General features: G+C 37.5%; 2 protein-coding genes across 4 annotated transcripts in view; one reads left to right on the forward strand and one right to left on the reverse strand.

The window, feature by feature from the left end:
• Positions 1-1,861, forward strand: LOC105684770 (endonuclease G, mitochondrial). The gene is made up of 5 exons (XM_012398397.3): positions 1-403; positions 523-716; positions 842-1,078; positions 1,157-1,337; positions 1,408-1,861. The coding sequence occupies exons 1-5, from the start codon at positions 131-133 to the stop codon at positions 1,510-1,512; spliced, it is 990 nt and encodes a 329-aa protein (XP_012253820.2). The 5' UTR covers positions 1-130; the 3' UTR covers positions 1,513-1,861.
• Positions 1,850-27,210, reverse strand: part of LOC105684835 (protein crumbs) — a 27,166-nt gene continuing 1,805 nt past the window's right edge. Inside the window, exons 2-18 of one of the 3 annotated variants that reach the window (XM_012398492.3) lie at positions 15,237-15,607; positions 14,953-15,139; positions 13,712-13,876; positions 12,201-12,528; positions 11,513-11,973; positions 11,011-11,192; positions 10,515-10,668; positions 9,555-10,016; positions 8,709-9,444; positions 8,234-8,636; positions 7,467-7,919; positions 5,798-7,376; positions 5,257-5,629; positions 4,849-5,164; positions 4,435-4,764; positions 4,265-4,360; positions 1,850-4,182 (exon numbers count right to left, since the gene is read on the reverse strand). In XM_012398492.3, coding sequence (XP_012253915.2) covers positions 3,955-4,182; positions 4,265-4,360; positions 4,435-4,764; positions 4,849-5,164; positions 5,257-5,629; positions 5,798-7,376; positions 7,467-7,919; positions 8,234-8,636; positions 8,709-9,444; positions 9,555-10,016; positions 10,515-10,668; positions 11,011-11,192; positions 11,513-11,973; positions 12,201-12,528; positions 13,712-13,876; positions 14,953-15,139; positions 15,237-15,607 — 6,824 coding nt within the window. In that variant the 3' untranslated portion in view covers positions 1,850-3,954. The remainder of the gene's footprint in view (positions 4,183-4,264; positions 4,361-4,434; positions 4,765-4,848; positions 5,165-5,256; positions 5,630-5,797; positions 7,377-7,466; positions 7,920-8,233; positions 8,637-8,708; positions 9,445-9,554; positions 10,017-10,514; positions 10,669-11,010; positions 11,193-11,512; positions 11,974-12,200; positions 12,529-13,711; positions 13,877-14,952; positions 15,140-15,236; positions 15,608-27,210) is intronic. The other 2 variants (XM_012398493.3, XM_012398494.3) reach the window with 2 other exon arrangements.

Consider the following 27,210-nt stretch of genomic DNA (forward strand, 5'->3'; position numbering starts at 1 on the left):
GCATCGGTTGTCTGCTAGCGTGCTACTCAACGAATTCAGGTGCCACTAGTGCTTTGAATTTAGGGTGAAGGGTTAGTGCCGAGTGTGGAGTTGTCACTATTAGTATCTCGCAAATAAACTAATTCAAGAAATGGCTACTTCGTCGGGTATGGTATTAAAGATAACCGCACTAACGAGTGTGGGTTTGGGTGGTTGGTTCGCGGGTCAACTTTTCGAGAAATGGAAACACGTCAGACAAAACCGAGACAGCCAGACTAGTCTTCTCTCAGAAATAAGCATCAAAAACATGCCCGGACTTCCAATTTTCGGAACAGTTTCAGCTGCAACTCCCATGCTTCCCCCGGAAAATAATGTCGGACCAGTAACACCAAGCCTTTCAGCAACTGCATCCAGAGTCTCACAGGCATGTTACTTATCATTATCATTCATCAACATTCCTATTTAAAAGAGGGATAGACGTCCATATTCTCATTCGTACTAATAGAGTAGAGAAAATTGTAACTTATCTTGATCATCTCACAGATTATGAAATTTGGTTTCCCTGGTCTCGATCATGTAAGATCATTCGATGATTTTGTACTATCGTACGATAGACGCAACAGAGTTGCTCACTGGGTGTTCGAGCATCTTTCCAAAGATAATGTAAAGTACAATGAGGGTGTAGATAGATCCAAGTGCGAGTTTCTACCTGATGAAAGTATACATCCATACTTTAGGTAAAGTAGACCTCAGTTGTAAGTACTTTTTCATGGTTTGAAATCATGATATATGAGAGATGTCCAAATTTCTGAGTTCTGTTTCAATAATGATAAAAATTAATATTCTTACCAAAAAAATTGAGATCGGACAATGCAGATTACAAACGCAGTGGTTATGATCGTGGTCACTTAGCAGCAGCTGGAAATCACAAAGCGCATCAAAAACATGTAGAACAAACATTTTATCTATCAAATATTGCACCACAAGTTGGTGTTGGTTTTAATAGAAATGCTTGGAATAGGCTAGAACGGTATGTGCGAAAAATGACCGATGTTTACACTGATGTGTATGTTTGCACTGGACCGTTATATCTTCCCAAGTGAGTAAAATTCTGACATGATTTGTCACAAGAAATGTGGTCAAGATCTTGAATTTCAACCCAATATTATACTGCCAGAAAAGAGGCAGATGGAAAAAAATATGTTAGATATGAAGTAATTGGTACAAACCATGTTGCTGTACCCACGCACTTCTACAAAATAATTGTTGGAGAGACTAAAGATTCAAAATTAGAAATGGAGGCCTTTGTAATGCCAAATGTTCCAATTGACGACTCCACACCTCTCACCAATTTTCAGGTCTGTAACAAATTAATGAATCTCGTTATCATTTTTGAAACGTATATTCAGGGATAGCTCTCTTTCACAGGTGCCTCCAGAAAGTATCGAACGTGCAGCTGGCCTTTTATTCTTTGATAAAATATCACGCAACAAGCTAGCCAAAGTTAATGGCAAGCGTGTTGGATGGGTGTAACGTTCAATTAATGTAGAAATCAAATTCATTATAGCTATATTTTATCTTATTTGACTAGACTAATATGTTGAATTCATTTTAAGTGCAATGTAAATACTGAAATAATACCTTCTAGATAGCTAAAGTATTTATCATTTTTGAACTTTTACCATCACTCAAGTGATGGCACGTGAAAAAGTTTATTTAAAAGCAATTTCAAACCGAAGTGAAGTAGGCTTGAAAATTTTCGTCTTATCTGGCTTCATACAAATTTGAAAAAAGTTAGAAAACTTCTAATTTATTTTCTAGTTTCACTTTCATGTGAATATTGGATAATATTTCAAATGAAAAATAAATATTTTTACATGTTCATTTCATTTATTTTTGCGTACCTCTCACATCAGTTATTGCATCTGTAATTTTGCACCATCAACATTCAAGCAAAAACTAAAGTGGTGACAAAGTCATTTGCGTGTAAATGAGTATACAATTTTATTTTGTTACATCTAATTGCGGTTTTACATGCCTCCAAAAGAAGAGATGAATCTGTCTAACTTGTGGAGATAATTATCTACTCTTTTACCTCGACTTTTACAGTGTCACCTGTTCTCATTTGAGTAGAAATATACAGTTTTCAGTCAGCTTGATGTCCATCAATCATATCAGATCTCAAAGAAAAGAATGCCGTAACTTGGAGTTAAAATAAACTACGTGGATCAGAAAAGTATAATTGATTTTTTTCTGTACTTGCAATAGTTCCAAGTTATTAAAAAAATGCTATACCTGGTTGCAGTAGAACTGGTCAGAACAAATTTCGTTAGTTATGTTTGTATAACAACGATGACACTCATTACCTAAATCATATACATTTCACTTAATTTATAGTTTGTTGCACTAGAAAAATTAGCTCAAGTTAACAAAAGATTTCACTACAATTACTTTGGTCGTCATGGTAAATTTTACATACCAAATGATACATTCAATGTCGAATACTACATACACGTAGAAACCTTATCAATAAAAAAATCACTATATTCATAACTTATAATCTACAATATTTACAAAAATTAACAAAATGCCGTTTCAAAACACGTCTCAGGCCCGTCAGACAAAATAAAATGCATTTATATGATTTGAGTACTTTCATACCATTTATAAATAGATTATACTTATTGATATTGTTATTACTACTACTATTGTTGTTATTGTTGATGATATTAGTATTCCTAATTCTTCACTTATATATTTGCTTTTATTGCTCACATTTAGGTCAAGCCACCAAATTATGCTTCAGAGATCTTCTAATTGAGTCAATTGTCGGGAATGATTAAAATAATTTTTCTCCACATAATATATGTATATTACAGAGGCTTCATAGAATGTTTCTAAATACATTAGGCACTAATTGGACGGGTCACATTATACTTAGAGGCTTTTCTTAATGATATTGAATAAACTATTCGATATTAAGGACACTTATCATTGTTTAAGTACACTTTGAATGGATTTCTTGAGTTTGGGTATTACTGTTGATTTCATACTAAGCACACATACGAACCAACCAAAAAGTGCACTCACAATTATATCGATGCATACCATTGCCATTGCTTTTTCATAATACTAGTTCACAAAAATTGATCTATGTTATTATTGTCATTTTTGCCAATCATAGAAAATTTGCATTTTTATAACGAGCCATGTTCAAATTCAGAAATAATAAAAAAGATATCTATATTTCATACCTGATATATCGAGATTTCATTCCGCAGCACATGATAATGATAGTAAAAAAATACGTGAACTTGATACAAGTTAGCCAGCCTTATGAGCTTTGCTGCGCTAGTCGAGCGGAGGTGAAGGTAGGAGAAAGTTTCAATTTCCTGCAATTATGGATGCAGTTTATCGTAAACGGCAAAATTGTTTCCAAGCTCACTTGGGTTCACAGAATGGGCTCATATTTTTAGCCAAGATCAGCTGGTCGTTGCACATCTTCAGTCAGCCTCACAGTCAACTGGTGTTAGACGTATAAATGTTCTGAAGACTGAAAGATATGCGTTCCATCAGTTGTTCTGAACATCCTATAATATTCCTATTCTAGCTAACTGGAAATCCACAACTTCCTTACATTTGCCTGGTGAGGAAGTGAAAATGTGATTCAATGAAGAATGCAATGTAGAAATTTTTCGTCTTAACCCAGTTTCTTAGTTGCATGAGTTCTGATGAAAAGAATGCCTGTCTACTTTATGTACACATAAATTTACAATCACGGAATGTATTCTGTTCATTTCACCAAGTGAAATTGTTTGCGACTCAGTTAAGCTTTTGGAAGTCATCTCAACTTTCACTCGATCTCACGATAACAGCAATGCTTACAAAATCTCTTTGTGGCTGTGGAGTAATACAGTTAATAACTTATTCAGGGGACTAGGTTTAACTGACGTTGAATTTTGGATACACTAGATCCTAGATCAATCTTTCTTCCGGTGGAGGTTTCATTACATTGTCCATCTCTACTCTAGGATTACTGAACTCCTGCGCACTCGGGCTATACGTTCCACGTGTTGCACGTTTTTTCCGAGCCATCATAAAAAGTGCTATCAAAGACCCTGCACCTATCAAAAGCAAGCATCCCACAATGGGACCAACTATCACAGCGATATCCAGTGCTTGACTACCCAGAAAATGCTCACGCTGAAGAAAATAAAGTTCAATCATGTTGTTATCAAGTAATTGTTTCGATCATCTTTCTTGTTATCACAGTATCGCAACTCACCTCTGTACAATTGTGTCCGGTATAATCAGAAGTACAGTGACAGGTGTAACCAGAATCACCCAGGCAAGTGCACGTCCCTTCGTTCTGGCAAGGTTCCTGAAACAGAATTCAACATTTTAGTACTTGAAATGGAGTGCAAAAACGAAATCAATAAAATTTGATATACTTACTTCAATACATGGATCCAAAACCCCACAGTTATGACCGCAATATCCGATCTGACAGATACACTCGTAGCTTCCAGGCAAGTTATGGCACTGCCCTTTTTCATTCCCGCAATCTACAGGGTGATCTGATTCTGTACATTCATCAACATCTATTGAACAGTCAGAACCATAAAACCCTGTTCCCAAGCAATCGCATGTGTAACCGTTTACAAGATCGGTGCATTTGCCTCCATTCTTGCAAGGCAAATTGCCATTTTCATCTGCCGCACAGTCGTCTTTATCCGTTTCACAATACTCGCCAATGTAACCAGCAGGACAGGTACACCGAGGAGTCTGTTCAAAGAAAATATAATCGATGAAGCTGATATGTTATGTGATAGCAGTTGAAATGTGATTTGAATTCTGCTAATTCATTACCTGGTAGAGAAAATCGCAACTTCCACCATGCTGACACTTATTACCAAAACAATATGGAGTGTCACAGTACAATCCTTCGTAGCCTGACATGCAATTGCATGTAAAGTTCTTCCCAGTCTTTGTGTTTACTACATCAGTGCAAGTGGAACCATTCTTGCAAGGTTGATTTTCACATGTAATCAGCTTAAAGCTTTCACACAAATCACCTGTGAATTGCTCTGAGCATTCGCAATAGAATGAACCAGGAAGATTCACACAATTACCATCGTGTTGACAAGGATTTACGCCGATGCATTCATCGATATCTTCATCGCAACTGAAAAATATGCGCAGAGTCAGGTATTTGAATTCATTTTAACACATTAATTCATGTTGGCTATAGAATAACGAGCAGCCTCTATTACTTACTGCCAACCCTGCCATCCATTGTTACATTCGCAACTGTAATTTGCCACAGCATCCACGCAGGTTGCTCCATTCTTACACCTGTTATCGGCACATTCGTCTATATCCACAGAACAATTATCCTCTGCATAACCAGGTAAACAATCACATATATAACTATTAGATTTATCCAAACAGTGACCTCCATTCTGACAATCATTGTCAAAACATAATCGACAGCCAATATTTTCATAGCTTGACGCATTATCTGCTACTTGTAAGGCAAGATATTCTGATGGTGTGAAATTAGCGTTACGATACACTTCATCGTAACTGAAATAATGCAACAGCATCGAACCGATTCTAACTTCACCTAGACAACCTTTGAAGGCATCTCCTAAAAAGAAAATTGGGAAGTTAGCACTGTTTCCTGTAACAATTAGCTTAAATTTCGGAAACCAATACAAAATATGTGCTTTGTTCGAATTGTGGGTCATAGTCTAGTTGAAAAATATTGGATTCAATCAAAACTAGCTTTTCACGTACATTTTTTGAAATAATTTACCTGAGATCATGCTTTGGAGTGGGATTGCAGTTGTCAGCATAGGATGGGGAAAATCAACTGAATTTCCATCGATGGTAACTCCACTTGCATAGATATTTTCTGTTCCAAGTGTTACATAACTATTGATGTCCGACATTTCACCAGCAAGACCGCCCAAACTTACTGTCCCACTGGACAATAGTTCATACCATAAGGAAAAACTAAAGTTTGGACTATAATGTGGTATTGTTTCTTCATTCGAGTTCGCATATCCTGATTCGATAGAATCATTGTTTAATTTAATCACAATTGACGTCCAATTCCCATCTGGATCGTTTTTCCCAAATGACAATGTCCCGTAATTACTGGTATCTAAATTCCACGATATCGTTATGTTATCTCTGAACACAGATACTGCAAAACTTTGACCACCTTCTTTGGGGGCTATATGCATCAATACACCACCAGTATTTGAACGGTATGTGATTTCAATACTGTCGATCATCGTTTCTGTCATATTCTGCTCTTCAGACTGTCTGTATGAGTAAGTGAACATATCATTAATTCCATTGAAAGTAGCATTAGCCACACATTCATATCCATCATCTAAATTTTGGCATTTAGATCCAGTCGGACAATCTTGCAGTTGGCAAAACTCCATTTCTTGACACATTTTTCCTGTGTATCCTCTTGGACACTTGCACCAGAAGTCGTTCCATGTCACATGACACGTACCGTTATGATAACACGGGTTACTAGTACAAACAGGATCAGAAACTACACCCTCCAAAACTTTTGTCCTGTCGAATGAGACTGATCCAAATTCAATTGGTGTGGGTATATCTTTTGCAGTCAGTGGATAGAACTCAACTACCATGGTTTTGGATCCGTTTGATATTTGCACATCTTGTATTATGCCTTTAAAATTGACTTGAGGTGATTGTTGCACCTCCATTTGGCGACTATCGGCTTGTCTACTGTATCTGGAAGTCTGAGGCAAACCTCCTAAATACAAAACCGTCACATTCGATTGCCCTGTAGCTCCAATTGTCTTTCGGAAATATTCAGTTCCATTTATTTTAACTTGCACCAGAGTCACGTTTCTAACAACTTGAATCAAGTGATAATTTCCTTCATTTAATTTCACACCGCCGACAGCGTATGCCTCTGATCCATTGAACTGTATTTTCACTAACAACTCTCCGTGTTCAAGAAGGGCACGAATGTAAGGTTTTTCTTGTTTTCCATCAAACTGTGTACTAGATTCAGATCCCAAATAAAAGATATCGCCTGTGTCCTGTCGGGTCCTGATAAACATTGATATATCTACAATGGACCTGATGGCACGCCTTGCCATATCAGTTACTTTCACTGTCACATAACCATCGGTAATATTTTGATATCCAAAAGTGGCAGCTGTCATGTTGTATTGGCATGTATGGCCAAGATACGGACGCTCACATCTGCAGGAGAAATCTCTCCATCTGTCCGTGCAATGACCGCCGTTTTTACAAGGATTTGGCGCACATTGTTCTTCACGGGGGCAGCCTGGTTCTACGTCTTCCATGAAAACCGTTTTGGACGTTAGTCCAGTATATATCTGAAACAAAATTTTACATAAAACATATTCATAACTGAAAGGGTATCTTATTCTTCATATGAGAAAAATGCAATGGAGTTGAATGTTTACCCATTCGCTATTGATGACAACATCTTCAGTGCAGCCAACAAAGAATGGTGGGCCATGTGCCAATCCGCTAAGATAACTTATTGTACCACCAATGAAAGTAGTTGGAAAAGATGTGTGACTAGCGTTTCCTTCATTTAGATTAATAGGATAAATTGTTTGCTCTTCATTAGCAGATAGAACTAAGTGGGTTGTGTTTATGGCAACAAACACTTTATGCCAATTAGAGTCGCTTAGACCACTGCCAATGAATACGCCTTCCCATCTGTTCAAGATACTGGAATGCAGATTTAGCTTCCCATTGACTAGTTCCAGGATATAAAATGTGGAGCCTTTGCCCATCGCTATCAGACCGTTAGGAAGAGTCGTTCGAAATCGAAACTGTATGTCGTACCCTTCATCTCGAGTTGTGTTCACCATAACATAAGAACTGCCTCGCAGTGACATAGTCGTTATCTGACGGAGAGGAGGAAAAATGACATTTGTTACCTTAGTTGTTAAAATAATCTAATAAAATTGTTGAAATAATAAGAAGTACAAAAATACATAGCACTTTATGTACGAGTACTACAACAAATGAATTAAACTCTACGTATTTACATCTGCCAAACACGATATTGGTTGTAATTTATGATATATCAGCGCGGTGTCTATAATTATGATTCATTTTGGTATTTACCAATTCCTTAGGTCGTTGAAAAATGAACAAAAAATGGTAAATTTAGTATGATATGAATATCCATGAAAGCTTAAACATATATTATACTTACATTATCACATATCTCTCCATGAAATCCATTGGGGCAGGTACAGTTGAACCTATGCTCAGTTTCGTCAATCAGGTATGGCCAACAAGTACCACCGTTATGACAGGCATTGCCTTGGCAACCGATTAATGGCACTGAACAATTCTTCCCACCGAACTCAGGCTCACATGTGCAAAAGTAATCTGCTCTCCCATCTGTGCATATACCATGTTCGCATGGTGAATACCTTTTGCACTCATCGATGTCGCTTTGACAATGATCTCCTTCAAAGCCTTCATCACATTCGCACTTGTATCCACCAATTCTATCCATGCATGTTCCAGACAAACATGGATTACTCTGACATTCATCGATATTAGTTTCGCAATTTCGACCCATTACACCTTGTACGCAAATGCATTCATACCTGAAAATTCATTCATAGAAATTACATGATATTGTAATCAGAAATCACCAGTTGTTGAATCATAATACTTACCCACTAGCATCTGCATAACTAAAGTTTTGCGTGAATATTGCTGGCAATGTTAAAGCGTCACTTTTGTACAATTCTCTGTTTGATCTTTCTAGACAGGTACCATTGAACTGGCAGGGAGAACTCTCACATTCATTGATGTCTACTTCGCAATTCGGGCCCGTGTATCCGGTATAACATTCGCACTTATAAGTCTTTATATCATCCGTGCATGTGGCACCGTTCATACAGGGTGCTGATAGGCAATCGTTGATATTGGATTCACAGTGAAAGCCCTCAAACCCAGTATTAGCGCAATTGCAAGTATAATTATTTATTCCATCGATGCATTCACCATAATTCAGGCATGGCGATGACTTGCAATCATCAATATTTGTTTCACAATTGTATCCTGTGAAACCAATCGAACATACGCAAATGTACGCTGCAACGTTATCCACGCAGGTTGCACCATTCAAACACGGATTGCTTTCGCATTCGTCCACATCTATGTCGCATGTTTTTCCGGAATATCCCAATGGACATCGACATTCGAAGGAGTTTATTCTGTCAACGCAGGTTGCATTATTCTTGCAAGGATTACATAAACACTCGTCAATATCCATATCGCAATGATCTCCCGAGAACCCGGGTCGGCAAAAGCAATTGTATCCACCATCTTTATTAATGCAGATACCGTTATTACACAAGGAACTCCCCAGTATTTCGCATTCGTCTATGTCTTTATCACAAAGCACTCCTAGAAAAAATAAACAGTCAAATTAACGATTGCCGACTGCAGCATATATGTAGTTGGTGAAAACCTCATGACGAAATTGATGTTCTGCAAATGTAATGAATTATCTTTACCAGTATATCCATCGTTGCAATCGCATTTGAATTTATCACCTAGATCAGTGCAGGTACCATTGTTACATGGTTTCGTTGCACAATGATCAACAATTAAAGTGCAATTTGGACCAATGTATCCATCTCTACATTTACATTCGTAACCAGCAATTCCGTCAATACAAATCTGGTCATCCGGACATTTGGCATCGACACAGTCATCAAGATCGATATCACAAATCTTTCCTTCGAATCCTGGAAGACACTCGCAAACGTAATCTCTTCTTGATCTGGCCACAAGAGTGCAGGTACCATTGTTCATACAGGGGTTGATACCACAAGCGTCGTACTCTTGTTCACAATAGTCCCCCATAAAATCACGGGTACAATTACAAAAATATCCATTGATTTGGTCGATGCATATTCCTCCGTTTTGGCAAGGTTGCGAAAGGCATTCGTCAATGTTAATCTGACAGTTTTTCCCTGATGGAAAGTATAATTTCGTATCATTTTATGGTAAATTTTTACAAAAGAACTTCTTACAAATGATTATAGTTTCATGAGAATAGTCAACTAGATGAACTAGTCAACTCCATGAGGCCATGAGCAATTGAAATGCAACATACACAAAACATTAGAAAAATAACATTTAACATCAAAAAGTAGTGAACCAAGTATGAACTAACAATGAGTACAAAGTCAAAATCCATTCATGCCAAAGTATTGGAAGAAACAGACATAGTGTTCTTAGAAGAATGTTAGGTATAGTAAGCCACACATGCTTTTTGGAAAAATTAGGAGTTATTCATTATTCCGACATTTGTCCATTTTCAAATTTGATTTCAGCTGCGTATCATGCATCAGAATTGTTGAATATTATGTTGATTAATCAACATCGTTTTACTAACAGAGACTAACTTCAAATGGAGATAAGTATGTCAGCCATTCACAGAAAAAAAGGACACGAAATATTTCATTTACCAGTATAGCCAGGCAGACACTGGCAGTAGTAACTATTCATTTCGTCGATGCAAGTGGCACCGTTTCGACAAGGATCACTTGCACATTCGTCCAAATCAATCGAGCATTCTGGTCCAGTCCATCCAGGGTCACAATTGCAATAATAGCCGCCTGGCTGATTGGTGCATAACAACAATGGATTGTGAGAAGAAGTATGCGTAGTACTTTAAAAATACTCTACACCATATTTCATGCTTGACAGACGAACCAGTTCAATATTTTCTATACTAACAGCAATCACGTGTATTTATCAAGTTCGAACTAATAATCCGATGACAAAAATTGAAAATAACAATAAGTGTATTTGTTAACATATTAATAGCCGTTGACCAATTATCAAATCCGAATTCAATGATCAATGAACTTGATACTGTGAATATTGGAGTGAAAAACAAATCGGTCGTTGCATCAGGATGAAATTGGATTGTCAGTAGCTCAGAGAGCCTCAATTACTTACATAATCATGGCAAGCAGATGCTTGCTTGCAAGGCATGTCTCTACAGGTGGTTTGTTGTTCACATTGAGGTCCTGTCCAAAATCTAGGGCACTGACACATGATACCACGGATGGTTTCAATGCAGGTACCCCCATTCAGACATGCCGAGCACCAATCAGAAGCAGGTGCAGTGCATGTTGATCCTAACGTCCGCACAATACAACACAACACAGAACACGCAAGTCACAAATATGCAATAGACAAACACTACATGCAAGATGTAGACAGTTATACATATAGAAAAGGGGTAACATTGAAAATAATGAAGTAATCTCAGTACGAAATGATGAGTGTCTTTAAAAACCAAAATGAAGACACAAACATGATGGACGATACATACCGAGATTTCGTGTAACAAGACAATAAAATCAAGCAATTTTGAAATGAAGCGGAACTGAAGAATGGAGCATTTTTGTGTCTTTCAATGAGAAACTGATGTAAAAATACCCAATGATAAACTCACCTCTCCACTCTGAGGGGCATGTGCAGTTAAATCCATCTTTATTACTTGAACAGGTACCTCCGTTTGTACATGGATTGCTGGCACAAAAATTGACTGTACAATTTGGTGGAATTCCCATGAATCCAGGTTTGCATACACACTGAGCTCCGTGGATATCTTCGATACAAATGCTAGTGGCTGGGCAAGCAGCATTTTCACAAAGCCCGTGTAATTCACAGTGCGGACCCGTAAAACCAGGCAAACAATTACAGTGATAACTGCCAACCTCGTCAATGCAACTTCCTCCATTAAGACAAGGGCTGGATAAGCATTCATTCAAGTTTAGTTCACAATTCTGACCTTCAAGGCCCAAAGGACACCGGCAAATGTATCCTCCATAATTGTCAAAGCATTCGCCATTATTCAAGCATGGATTATGCAAACACTCGTCGATATTTAGCTCACAGTTGAAACCTCGATACCTGAATGAAAATAGCACTGGATTTAGTCTTTGGATAATCAAATATGTCATTGATATGACAAAAATTTACAGAGCCAATTTGATTTTTTTTTAATGCATCAAGTTGATGAGATTATATAGTTGATCGATGATCAAGAATGATGATTATCGAGAAAATCAATCAAAAAAGTGTATGCCAAATTTCACGTGACCAAGTTTTGATTCTCTGAAAATAATAATATTACTCACCCTGTCCTGTCGCAACGACAGGTATAATTATTTATACCATCAATGCATGTACCTCCATGCTTACAAGGATTTGATGCACATTCATTGATATTGACTTCGCAATTTTTGCCCGACCATCCAGGGTTACACTCACATCTGTATTCACTATCTGCCAAAGCGAAGCACACTCCGTCATTTTTGCATGGATTGAGTTCACACAAACTGACTCCTAGCTGCGATTCACAAAACGTTCCAGTGAATCCTGGAGTGCAGCTACAGCTATAATTGCCATCTGAATCTTCAGAGCATATCCCACCGTTTCGACAAGGACTACTGAGACACGGAGGACCTGAAATAATGAACAATATTCTACATGACAAGCTGAATAAGCCTGGAAGAATTTCAGCCTATATATGGGAAAATCGACGTCAACTGGGCCACTTTATTTGAAATGTTTTTTGAACTTAATGAAACTTTTTCGATTTCTTGAGGGTCTCAGAAATTATGTTCAGACCACTTATTAACGCAAAAAGTCAAAATTTCCAAAAACTACGATCCATGGTAAGAATGGCGAATTTTCAATAATTCTACCCCGGTGGAACCGGAGTAAAAAATTGCTAAAACTACATATACGATAGAATTTCTTTCGTACTTTGACGCGAAATGATCCATTTTGTTATAAACAAGATACATGACCACGATCACGCGTCTTGAAGATTTCAATTTCATTTTTCTTAAAACTCTCCATGTTTAGAATTTTGCAAAGTTCTCAAAACTTCACAGGGGTTAAATTAGAGGAAATGAACTGATTGTCGTCGAAAAAGTTTCATCACGTTCAAAAAATATTTTGGAAAAGGTGGCGTGGAATGCCCCATATTTGAAAGAGTGATATATATTTTTTTTTTTCAATACATACGATGACCCCAAATTTTATGAAAGGTTCAAGATTTCATGGTTTAGTGTACTTTATGTACATAGAACTCATAATGTTTATCTTGAGCCATGAACAGCAAAGGAAATAAAATTAGTATCTCAAAATACTTTAGAATAACATGCATATTTGTTGTTAGTGTAGCGAAGGATTTTTAAGCAACGTAATAAGCAGTGGTATTGCGGTATCGATATTCAGACAATATGCAATAAATACAGATTATCAATGCAGTTATATTCACATTCCGCAACCCTAATGTGATTTTGGAATGCTCAAATCCATAGGCCCACCTATAATCTATCTGAACTTGGAGACAGCACATGAATATCTATATCGTGAAGATATTAGCGATCTTTGGTGAAATAAAAATTTGAACACAGCTGCCTGACAAAGAACAACTAGTCAGACAATTGAATATTCGATCATTAACATTTGCAATCTTCTCAAGTTTGTTCCTATAACTTGAGGCTTTTGAGGACCGCAACACAACATTCAATCGAGCAAATTATATTTCATAAAAAGACGGATGATGCTAAAATGAGAGAAACTATCTCCAAACAACAGAGCAAAAAACAAATAAAAGATCGTCAGCAAACTCTACCATTATCGATTTGACAGTTGTTGCCCGAGTACCGGGCGTAACAATGGCACTCATAGCGATCCTGTCGAGAGACGCAGGTTCCATGCATCATGCATGGTTCGTGATGGCAGAAGTCTGATGAGGAAACAGTTGATGCCGCTAGGCCACCGGCGCTATGTGGACCACCTGTAATATAATGCAATGCCATGCACACACCACACAACTAGCCTACATCGAGTAGCTTGGAAATTTCAATGACTATTCGTTAATGGAATTGAATAGGTAGGTATTCGAGTCTAAAAAACAAAATGAGTGCTAGCCTGCACGCATTTCGATGTCAAAGGTGTTCAAGTGGTACTAACTAAGTGTCTTCAAACTCCAAAAACAAAATTTCTGATGATATCATCGGTAGGGTCATCCATTTGTCATTCTCATAGGTCAGCTGTAAATCTTATTTACGACGAGCCTAAAATTCACTAAAATCTATTCAGCAGTCCAAAGTTATCTGAATTTTCTGCAATAATGATTTTTAATACGCATACTGTGTTTTGAGTTTTCACTGATAATAAGTAGTTGAAAATTTCTACTTTAATAGGTTGATAAACTTGAATATCATGAAACTGAACTCACATCGCATTGCTCGGTGTTTTATCCGAGACTTGACGGACTAATTATTAACTGTAGGAGAGATTCTCATCGATATTAGAGTTGTAATTTTTATAAGTTTTCATCCGATAAATCTGCTCCTATTCACACATTTTAGGACAAATTTGCATTTATAATATCACAAAAACAATAATCATTTACAAGTAGAACAGAGCAAATATAGCATGACATCGCTCGACTCTTCACCTCAGGGTAGGTACATAACATTGACAAAGCCATGAAGATGACTTGAGAATGAATTAATTCATGATTGTCGAAAGGATTAACGGCGCCAAGGGTTACCATAGTGATAATTAGGGTCATAAAATACTATTTTTCGTTACCACATCAACTGTGATAGATTGAGATGAATCGTGTTGTTTTTTTGTATAACTGCGGAATTGTCACTGATACACTAAAATTACTAGTCGATATTTATCAAGGCGCATTTATTTCATATACGCACCAAGATGAATGTAAGTTCATTTCGTAACGCCTTAAGGCAAAGTGTGGTCTACGTGAGCATGTGAACTGTGTACAGTAGATCAAACAAAAGTAACAAAACATATTATGATGTACTCTTGAACCTTGTGATCAGAATTAAATGGAAAACTTACAGCCTTTGGATTCCAAAGGACATGCTCCGAAAATAGCTCCGCTATTGATAGTCTCGTTTCGTCGGAATAAAATACCAGGTCCTTGTAAGATACATCCTTTGAAGCCTTCGCCAATTATAAGAGGTCCGTTCTCGTCGTATTCTGGTAGCATCAAGACAGCTGAGTTATACGTGGCATTGGCAATCACCTGAAAATAACAATAATTGCATGGTTGAATGTACAGAGTTAGACGAGAAGATGAACGCTTTGATCGGGACATGAGTCTCGAAGGTCAAATAATTTACCTGTGTATGCCCAGCAGCACTGAGGGTGAAATTGCCCAACCTGAATAACAGATTCACGTTATACCAAGCATTATTCAATAGTTTGGCGTTCAGTTTCGCCTCGTATCGTTGCTGATTGATAGAAGCCAGGAACAACAATCCCTCCGAAGTGACTTCCAGGCTTATGAAGTCCGAACCAAAATGTTGTGTGAACAATTTTCCACCATCGCACGTTCTAAAACTCAGCCCACTGTGCCGGTGTACAGAAATAGTTGATGCAAGCCTCAGAAAAGCAGAGCCATTAAAATATGCTTCACGAGTGTTGTCATTTGTGTCGTATCCAATAACGTCTTGGGGTGCCTCGTGAGTGGTTGTCACCAAAGCAGTAAAAACTGTAAGATTTAAAAATAAATTAGAAAATGCGAAGAGACATCACGAATTCTGTTTGCGCCACATTGATTCATACACCTAATTACATTCTTTCAGTTCCTATCGTTGATAATAAAGTGAGGGCAACTATAAGACGTGGGGTAGTGCTGGCTCATCATATGAAAAACTGATAAATCCGATGGGAAATAAAGTGAGAAAAATTTATTGTTTCAGTTTACGTTAACAACGTCATATGTGTGTTTCGAATGCGACTGCCTTCAGTTGAGTAGGTACGTGAGCATTCATAACTTATTGCTTCGTGAGCACCGGAGCAGCTCTGCGAGTAGGTATATTCATACGCATCTCAATTTATGATAACGTGTGCTTTGTGCATGCGTCTTCCTCTTTATTTCTACGTATCAACAATACGTACAAAATACTGCACGCATACGAATACCTACATACATATATAAAATTGATGTTCACTAATTCACGACTCATACAATTCGAACGTGTGCAGAATCTTTATATCATAGATATACACATGTCCAATCGTATAAGTTCCATCAGAAGATACGAACATAGGTATGTGACCAAGTAAGGATATACGATGAGAACTCAACCTTCATGTCCATTGATGTTAACATTTACAGCTAACAATCATAATTTATATCCGGCGGCGCAGGTCGTGATTAGGTATTATGTCAATTGATTCTTATAGAAATATGAGCAGATAGTCAGCTGCATGATCGAAATCTAATTGACGTAGGTCTATAGAGAAAGTTGGCAAATCGACTAAATAATTAAGCGGCTAATTATACATTATTTTCCAAATTAGTGGACGGTGACGAGATTATCTTGTCTTGCTTTTCGATGTATATAATATATTCACCGAAAATTCTAAAGCATACATTTATATATATAAATAAAATCGTCGCGCCTATAATTCGCGGGTCTTCGTTAAAACACATTAGTCTTCGTACGTTATATGGCTAATTTGAAATTATAAAATTATTTCTAAGAAAAAATTTCAAATGAAAACTGATTTCACAAAGGGTATTCTATATTACGTAATAGAATGACTGAGACGTAGGTTTACATAAAAAAAAAAAACGGAGAAATTCTTGAATAACATAACGAGGTATGGTATTCAAGAAAAGTGATGATTGCAATAATAAGATATGTATTCTCTAGCTAATATATTCGTCCCGCCATTAATTGTGGTAGTTGCGAAATAACTAAAGTTCGATCTCACTGACTGGAACATGATGTGTATGGAGCCGTAAAGCTGGAGAAAGACAAAAAATTAAAAACAAGGAAAACCACATAACTACATTATACACCTCATACGACCGGATGAGCGCAACAACGAAGTGGAAAGATAACCGATAAAAACAGAGAAAGGACTGTGATCGGTTCGCCAAATTTAACAAAAATCAGAATTTTGATAATTCAACGAAAGATCTACCTGCATCAGCAAAACTAGAATTGTTCGGAAACACTGAACTGCAGCAATCAAATATATGAAATTCATATAATACCCGCATGTATACCTATATGTGATCGATGTTTACCTACGTTACGTATATATGCATGTTTATTGTGCAGCTACTCATGTAGGTATATGCAATGGTTTCCTTATCTGACTCAAAGTGATCTAGTAGTTTATATGGAAACACGTATAACGTTATGCAGGTACTTTGGATTCCAGAGATAGCGATCTCGCAATTTTCTCTATAACGATTCAAGGATGAACTGAAGGTATTACAGGTATATACGTTTCGTATGCTATAAGCTGTATATACCGTACATTAAAACACTCTTATAAAAAAAATTGAAACTAAACGGAATTATAGGAAATACATAGATTTCCGTTTCTGCAGCAAAATTTGCTGACGCACATACAGCAAAAAAAAGAAAAGAGAGTTTAATAAAATCACGAATTCTCGCGCGTCCCTTTTTCACCCGCTGTACAATACTCAACTCCTCGGTTAGTTTTGTACAAATTATGCATCAGGCGACAGTCACGAAACTAACGGAACTTTAATATCGTCGTTGGAACATCAAGACGTATAGTATACCTTGGATGTATAATTCGTAGAGTATTGTATTACCTATGGTCATAGTTATACACAGCTATATAATATGTACGTACCTACATATGCTGTATGGAATCACATTGATCATACGTAGGTATCTACGAGTTCACATAATACATGCATGATATAAAATAATTAATAAACAAAAAACGCGTCTAAAAATACTCCGGGCCACCCCTACGTCAATCTATTACATTCGACCAACATTTTTAATAGTCACATTATTCCTGAAACCTTACGATTTGTTCATTTCTAATTAAGTCTGCTGCATTATACATGTATGTATATAGTTTGCCTATATATGTATACGAAAGCCTCTTCAGCCAACGTATTACATATCAAAAATCGATTGTTAGAACGAAATTATAGAATTACCTAGGGTATATGTAGAGTCTACCGACTTTATATATACCTAGTAGGGCTTTCAAATCTATACGTGAACCTGGTACCCTCAACACGTTGAACAGTAAATTTTCAAATTTTCACATGATTTTATCTAGTTTGCATAGTTCGCTTTGTATAGACCATCGAAAAATTTCCGTTTGTTCACTGATCCAGGAGAGAAGTTACGCCAATTTTCGGGAGGCGAACGGTTTCTGGGCTCCGTTAATCTTGAGGATGTCCATCGACGCGGAATCGTTCGATAAACGATAGGTATATATTACACGGGGAAACTGGAGGATTCACCTATTCACCTTTATACACCTATACCAACGGGCTGCACATATGTCATTACACACGAAGATAGCTTCGGTGTGGGTCTGCGACGTTTTATCTGAACATGACCATCGAGTATACATAGATCGTGAGATAAGACTTGGGCATTATGTACAAACGCAACACAGCTAAAACAATGCGCTACACGTATCAGGTATACCTGTAAGGGAAAAATAGTAGGAGAAGTTAAAAAACCGAGACACCGGACTGTGTCGAGAGCTCGTCCATACCGGAACTGACGTCACATTTCTTCAGGTAGTATATACCTATATATCCATATTAAGAAAACAACAGTTGGCACACAACGATCCGCAACGATGCGTGCTAATTTCACGTTTTACTGCAAGACAACTTGCATTGTCATATATATTTGTATTTTTTTGTCAGTAGGGTCCTTGGCGTGATCCACAATATTCATTCACTTTCAATATTCGAAATTTCATTGTCTACGTAGGTACTCTAATTCCATCATTCGGTCGTTCTGATAATCAGTGTATACATATGTACAAGAGTCAGATATAATTTTATAGAATTTAATATTGTAATGTACATAATGCGAGATATAATACATATCATTGGCACGCTATTGATAATTAATAACTGCTGTACGGTATAAGGAATAAGATGTATTTGTCGAGTAATTTCTCATACGGAAAATGAATTCCTTATACCGTATATGCGGTTTATCTTCATTCTTTCATATAATAATTAATGATTAATACCAACACTTCTAGATACAGGGACCAGGGGCATGAGCGGTGACGTTTTATATAAGTTTGTATATTCTTGTTGTTATAGGTATGACGCGTTCTACGCACCCGAACAAGCATTGAAGTCTCCGAACCCGTTTTCTGACTTCTCACGCAGACGCCGTCGCGCGCGGGTTCCGAGGCGGTTTCTCTATAGATATAATGCCAACGCAGAACCTGCACTGTACGGCTAGCAGCTAGGGACACCGGACGACACGGAGTCTCTCTCGGTCGTCAATATGTGTATACGTGTGTACAATACGAACACGAATACGTAGAGAACGTAAGCGTATGCGTGTATCCGCCCACAACGGCTTAAAACATATAATATTATACGTAGGAGGTTTATACTAAAAGTGCATGGCACAGCAGACGTTGCATCAAACGGAACGCGTTTCTTGGGTTAACAAAAAATTTCGTCAATAAAAAACTATTAATTGCATTATGCATATCGTACGTATAACGTAGTCAGCTGGGCATTGACCTCGATCTTACGTTTGTTGCGAGCTCCCGTAATGTATTCGGATCTATAAGCTATATGCGTAATGAAATCGATCAGCAAAAGCTCATTCAAGTCACAATGATGTCTGAATTTATGTTTATTACATACCTGTGCTTATTGAAAAAAAAAAAAACCAGCTGCACCGAAGATGAACTCTATGATTATTTTTTAAGCTAATTTTTTTCTTCTTTTTCTATTTCAAGAGAGTTCAGATTACATATGGCACATATACAATAAAATATGTCTACATTGGATGTATGTAGGTGAGCGAAATTTCCCCGCAAGTAAAAGTCTATAGATAATTAATTAACGTCACTGACTCTTTCGTATATTAATTTATATTTATATCTCAATTTATATAACACGATATATAATTACAAATAATAAACTGCTACGCTAATCGTTGATCGTTATGCTGCACTTAATTGTACTTACAATTAGATTGAATACAAGATACGAGCAAAACAATGAATAAAATATATAAATTCCTGTGCAGACTGGGTGAAATATACGCGTTAGAAAACGTCTTCAGAACTGCACCGCGCGCGTGTTTTTTACATAAAAAATTATATAATTATAAACGTACAGACTGGTGTACAGGTACATAAAATTGTACACATTTTACTTATGTAGGTATAAGAAACTTTTATTGCAAGATTTTCAAAAACCGGAAGTATAGAAACAATTACGAAACGCGTTAAGCTGAAGTGCAGCTGCGGCCGCTTTTTATTATAAAACTGCGCAGACATAGAGAAACTTTGGAGGGTATCATAAAGGATTATATACTCGAGCGTGGAAATAACAGCAAGTTTACCAAGATATATACATATATAGAGTTACAGAATTGGAGTTCCTTGACTCCGTAAAAACCGTTTTGAATTTTTTTAACAAGTAAAATAAGACAAGATCAACTATAAGGATTCGGTCGCGGACCGCAATAAGAGAATTAAAAAATCTGCGAGCGGATATCTTTGAAGTATATGTTCGTAATTCTGACTTTCTTTTGGATTACGCCTTTCCGGCCGTTGATAGACCTCGATAGTTCCATCATTCGTGACGTCGAAACGTCAAATGAAGACCGCGTATAATAAATAAGGGCAAGCCAATCAATGAAACACCCCAAATTCATGTGTCAGGTGTAACACGAGTAAAATGACGTAATAGCTGGCCGATGATCGATAGTTTCGACGCGTAACTTGTACACTTTTAGGTGACTCGTAATTAAATCGTCTATAAGTTTTATTATACTATATCGTATCGTAAATACGTGCAGACATAATCGAGCGAAAGGTCTCGCGATAGGGGTGGTTCCGCATTTCACGGGTCATCCCAAAGGTCTGGGAAAATGACCTCAGCCTCGGCACAGCTTCTGACTTTTACAGTTTTTTTCATTCTCTTTATAGCGCTGATCTGTCTCAACAATATTTCTTCTTAGACTGCAGAATTCAACCCTGCACTCAATGACATTTCGTGCTCTCGTTACGACGCGAATAATTTTGGGCGTCGCGATATGAGGATCTGGTGGTTTTCCCCCGTCTTATCTGACGTCACATTTTTTGGGCCAAAGAATTTTTGGGCCTCAGGGTCACGTCTGCGTCAGGTAAAAACGGTCGTACCATACTTCCGAGAAGATCGATTCTTCAGATCCGGCGATGACGTGTCGCGAAACTGTATAGTCATCAAAATATCCGTTCGCGAGAGTTGAAACATATTTTGTAAGCGGTATTAATCTCCTCTGGGAAATGGGACGAGTTAATCATCGTCGTTGCAGTACAGCGAGTACAGGTACGTTATACGTACGAAGTTAATAGAATATCTTAGAGGAAGCAGAAAAGGTCTGAGGAGAGATTAGGTTAACTAAGTGTAAACAAGATGCGGGAGACCTTCGCTTCTACCGCCAGAAGCCTTGGAAATGTTTCGTACGTACCGTCCATCCACGTACGTACGTACGTATGAGGCATACAGGCATGCCTACAATATCTACGGAATACAGGGAAAATGTGGAGTATATTCGCTCATGGTGCAGTGTTTCAATTGCAGGTTAATAGGCGTTTATTTCTTTCTAGTTGCGATCTTAGAATTCTATACGATCTACGCTTAAGTTCAATACAATTTACACCAACGCTATTTCGAAATGTTCATAATTATCATTATTAGTATTGAAAATCATTTTACAACCAGTAAATTGTATACATGAGATTGATTCGCTTTGCAGGGAAAACGTTTGTTACACCTACATTACGGAGAACTTCAGATAACAGTTTCTCAGCTACCTGAGGTATATATACATTATACCTGCACCGCACGTTATTATAGTAAAATAAAAACAAAGTGTAAATGAGATAAGGAGTCACGAAGCATGCCGTAATCACGATTTCGTGTATTAAAAGCTCGTGTGTTTTTTTATACACGTTATTCACACAAAAGTTTAAACGATACATACAAGTATATACCAAAAAAAAAAAATACTCAGCCGATATCCAGAATGGTAACTAAAAATAATTCCCAAGAGAAACCTACTCACCCACATGCGATCGATCTGTACTATTATGTAAATTATATATGACCGTATAAGATTTTTGTAGTATACGAAACTACGATCGATGTAATCTTTGAATCGCCCCTCATTCGACATCTACATCAGAACGACAGTAAAATCGGATTTACTCTATCATTACTCATACCTGCGAATCGGATGCAGTAACATAATACGCTTTTACCATATGAGTTGTGCAGTTCATTGTACAAATAACTGTTATGTATTATAGTATACCTACAACATGCATATAATTTCCTCATCGGATATAATTAATATTTGGAATCATTGCGTGATAAAAATAAAATCTTTACGGTATACATCCAGGGCAACAAAATCAAGGATATTGCAGTGTGCATGCAGCCCAGTATCTAGAGCTTTCTATTGGCAATAAGGCTCAAGGTCCTGGAATACTTGAATTGCAGGATTCGCTGATTTGAACACCGCGGTAAATTATTTCGAGATGTATATTTTTCACGGTAACACGTCTTCCGACTTCATTTCCGCTCTTCGCAATTTGTGGTAAATATAATTACACCGTTCAATGTGAAACTATAAGTATACACAGCATAATGTGCAGTACATCAAAGAGACCTGAACTCGTTCATTTTAGTCTTGCACCGAGCCGTAATAATGGAGCCAAAAATTATCATTGCTGAGCGTACATAGCCGCTTTGCGGTATCTATATATGTGTGTTACATTTATGTATACATATGCACATAACGATTCGTCGGTGGTTCTCAACTTGAAAGGTGGATGAAGAATATAGAACTGCAGTAGGGAGTAATTATGAATGTTACCACCGTTACCGTCCGTAACTTCCGTATCGTTCGTTTCGAATGACCGTTAAAAATTCACCGATCGAGGCACAACTGCGGCGGCGGCGGCGGCAGCAGCAGCCATTATACGACGTTGCGATGAATGAATATCCCATTCTCCGATCCGGTAAATCCTACTGACATAGGGGACCCGGCAGTTATAAATGTGTCGGTACCGTAATCCGATTGGAATGCATTTTCCAGATTGCAAAAAGGAACTATATGCCATACACGCATACCTACACAGTATGTATACATATAGCTGCAGGACGTACACGTCGGCGTTATATATTGTGTTAAGGCAATTATGTTTCGAGTATAGGACCAGGTCCCTCGTCCAGGGATTATACGTAACCCGAGCGCAGGTAGAATTCTAAAAATTCAAAAAGGCACCTTTTGTTAATAACACAAATGGCCCCGGAAAAAAATTTATCAAAGAATCGCGAGAGAAGGAAAAGTAAAATGAAGAGATGTGTAGGTGGTAACCTGGAAAGAGAATGAAAATTCATCACTCAATATTCATCAGATATGATAGGTTGAAATATAAGTGATGCGAATAACGATTTTTTACCAACGACCTAAAGATCGGACGTGGCACTCGGTAGGTCGGCTAGAAGAGCAAAGGTAAGATATAATATTTGCGACGGTGTAGAGACGACGAAGAAAATCCGCCATTATGCTATTTTTGAGCCGGGCATAAGAAGGTCAACCGTAATTTTTATCTAATTAGACGATCGTTGTGTGTAAAGTCCCCCTGTATACCTATACGAATACTGTTATAGCGTACTTTTATTATACATTTTACGCTCCGTTATATATATGTTTACGTATATTTTCAACAGCTCAAGCCACGGTTTATAGAATTTTCTCTGAGACTTTGGCAACTTCGAGCGAAATTACTCCGAATATATGAATATTTGGCGAAATGTAATTAGCCTTCAAAAATCGCACGTACTGAAAAATATTGCTACTATATCTCAACAGTTTTTGATCTTTAATTTCAATGAATGACACAGACATATATACTTTCTTCATTAAAAATGCTGCAATGCACGGTATATGCTATCTATCGTCGTCCTCAACGTGTTATTCCTGCTGTAATGGAGAAAAAAGAAATTTAAACAAAAATTGAAAGAAAAAAGGATTGTTTTTTTCTAACGGTTCTTCCTGCAAAATCTTACCACTACCACAGCGTAGATAAAAGACTCCGGATCACTGACCGATCAACCGCGACGACGACGGACGGCCCATAACGAGGTGAAAAATCGCATTCAGCTTGGTAAGATGCGCGTATAGGTATATCAAGTATACTCGAAGTTTGAGGATTCGAATATGTAACCCAAAGATTGTCTTTCACCCAACTTAAATCAATGTAAATATGAATGAGTAGGTATATAGGTTTATGTGAATGCCAGTCTACATATCTCCGTACAGAGATCATATCATCAAAAACTTGTTTCCATCCACAAACCAAAGTTGAAAGAAAGAAGAACAGATAAACCCTTAAGAAATTGATGAGAAAAATTCTATGGCCCTGAATTAAACGTGTATATAGAATGCACATGCACATACCTGTATGTGTAATATAATTATGTGAAGATAAAAGTTTACAGTTTATATTCTCCGGGGTTCACGTGACTATCTTTGTTACATACTGTTGGGTATCCTACGCGTGCATTGTCGGGTGCATATATGTATGTCTAATATCAGACGTCCTCTTTTTCTTTGACGCGTCATCCAACTATACCTGGGTGCATATTTGAATATAGAAATAAGAATTGTCAAGTTCTTAGTCTCATCTGCTCAGATATTAAATTATGCAACGACCACGCCTGCCATTGTGCGACCAACTATCTCTAATGTACGTACGTACGTACACCTATGGTATATATGTTACCGCGGGATTAAACAGACGAAAAATAATTATACATGGGATATTCTTCGACCGCAGCACTGCACTTGGTCTGTTAAAGGAAAAGAAGGAACGGCGTTCCTCAACTTTTCGAGAACGTTATAATACGACATTTCAAATATCTTTATGCATATAATGTACAGGTACACCTCATTATGCAATTATTTATTTTCCAACTCGATGATCGATCGATAGATGATAGGTCATGGGTAATTTATGAATCCGGTTTTTCAATCGGCTAATAACAGCCACTTTCAATTTCGCAAAACGCACGGAAATAATATAACAGTGATATTGCGGAAGTGCCGTCATGAGGAGGATCAGTTGCATTACTCATATTATAGTTCTTTTACCTCTTGGGCTCAATTGCTACTTTATTGATATATCGATCGTTCCGGAATGCAGTTATGGCCTGCACGCGGTATACTACCCATGCCGCTGTTGTGGACACGAGATACTTTTGTACATGAATAAATATATGCCCACCTGACACGCGTGCCGTATACAACTGTACACAATGATTCACGCATCTTTCAACGCCCTTCCGATTGATAAGAATTGTCAAAATTTTGATGAGAAAAAATTGGGTCAATATAGGTACACTATACTCGACGTCCACCATTTTCAATTTTTATCCAACCTTTTACCGACGCTCACAGGTGTTTGATTAATATAGTTAGAAGAAAAAAATTGAAGTAGTCCGATTACGATTACACTATCACCCTAAAAAAAACTTCAACCAAAGAAAAATTCAGAGGTCAGAGTCTGCAGTGCAGGTCAAATCGATCTGGAATGTTGCACCATAGATTAAAACTGTGCACCGACAGAGTTACGTTTCCACTGCAGGCGGTATGGGGTTTGATAAACTGCAATCGAAGCAAAATTTACACGACTGTATACATATGTGTTTAGTTACAGTATTTACAATATATAAACTTGTGTAGTTGGACGGGGGGATAAATGTAAGTATTATAACACCCACGCATATTTGAGGCGTATAAAGCAAAGGATAATAACGATAGATTACGTTCATACTTACACCTATGTTTCAATGAATCATTCGTTAGTAATTTTCAGCTGTAACATTACGTGATCTCAGCAGCTGTTTGGCTTATCTTATACTTTCTACATTCGAGTTTTTTCTTCTTTTTTTCATACCTATCTTTATCTCACCGCGGTTTTGAAGGTTCTGACTCACTGAAAAGTAGTGCTGTCGGTATCTCACCGGAGCTCTATATGGTTCTTATCTGCACACGTGCAGCACGGAATATTTGAATATTTAATACGTTTATTCGGGGTAGAAAAAAAAATCCAGTCCAAAAACAATCGATTCTTCTTCTACCGTACACAAGTACAGCCGATAATAAACTTATCGTCGAAATTTTCACGATCACCGTATATATATAATTTAGTAAAAATATGATTGAATCCAGGGACCGGTATAGAATTACACCAGTCATGCAAGCGTATCAAGTCTGATATTTCCGGTTAGCTAAAATGACGATACCCGCGTTATACGTTGCCAGTAACCGGCGTAAAAACTCTGTAGCGTTTTCAACGATCACTAGGTCAAACACTAGCGGTGAATAATATTCTCTTGGTCTTCGAACATCTGCAAAAGTCGAATGAATTTTTTGAGTGGAATATAGGTGTGAAAATTCCATTTTTTCCCCCGCGAAGAGGGACGTAGGTACGTGAGGTACGTGAGGTACAATTATCGCGGTTTTACAATAACAATTAACGAATTTATTTCAGCAAAAATGAAGGGCGATTTTCGTCGACATATCGACAACGCGTAAAAGCGCCTTGCGCGTACCACGTGGACCTGGTGCAAAAAGCGCGCGCTGCAAGTTGGTCGTAGGTATATGTAGGTGTTTAATTTCTTGAGAGAGAAAACATTCGACGGAAACAACCGGTACGAAACGCACGCATGCATGCATCCGTGCCTCTTGAAATACCAGTTCCCATGCGTATAGCTTGATGATAAACAGATATTTCCCTGAGGCACATTGCAGTAACGCGATACTTTAAAAAGCACTTGAACTTTATAGTCCGCAGACATATTCTAGCCTGAAGTGATGCACGCAGACGTTTGGTTATAGGTGGGAAAAACTTCGGACTGTGTGTTACGAATTTTTATGAAAATTCTTTGAAAATCGCACAAATGATCTTCTAATTATTCCACCTGTTATACGGGTAAACTTAATATTCTTGCGGTGTATGCATAAGTCTAGGATAAGAATTTAAATTTTAATTCGAACCCGTAATGTTCCAACCATATGCAAATAATCC

Source organism: Athalia rosae, chromosome 2, assembly GCF_917208135.1.
Source record: "Athalia rosae chromosome 2, iyAthRosa1.1, whole genome shotgun sequence".
In the NCBI taxonomy this organism is placed as follows: domain Eukaryota; kingdom Metazoa; phylum Arthropoda; class Insecta; order Hymenoptera; family Athaliidae; genus Athalia; species Athalia rosae.

Bases quoted from the DNA above. Each gene is read 5' to 3' on its own strand.
- LOC105684770 (XM_012398397.3), top strand. From the start codon at position 131: ATGGCTACTTCGTCGGGTATGGTATTAAAGATAACCGCACTAACGAGT. The intron at 717-841 runs GTAAAGTAGACC...AAAAAAATTGAG, and splicing joins AGTATACATCCATACTTTAG to ATCGGACAATGCAGATTACA. The intron at 1,079-1,156 runs GTGAGTAAAATT...TTATACTGCCAG, and splicing joins GGACCGTTATATCTTCCCAA to AAAAGAGGCAGATGGAAAAA.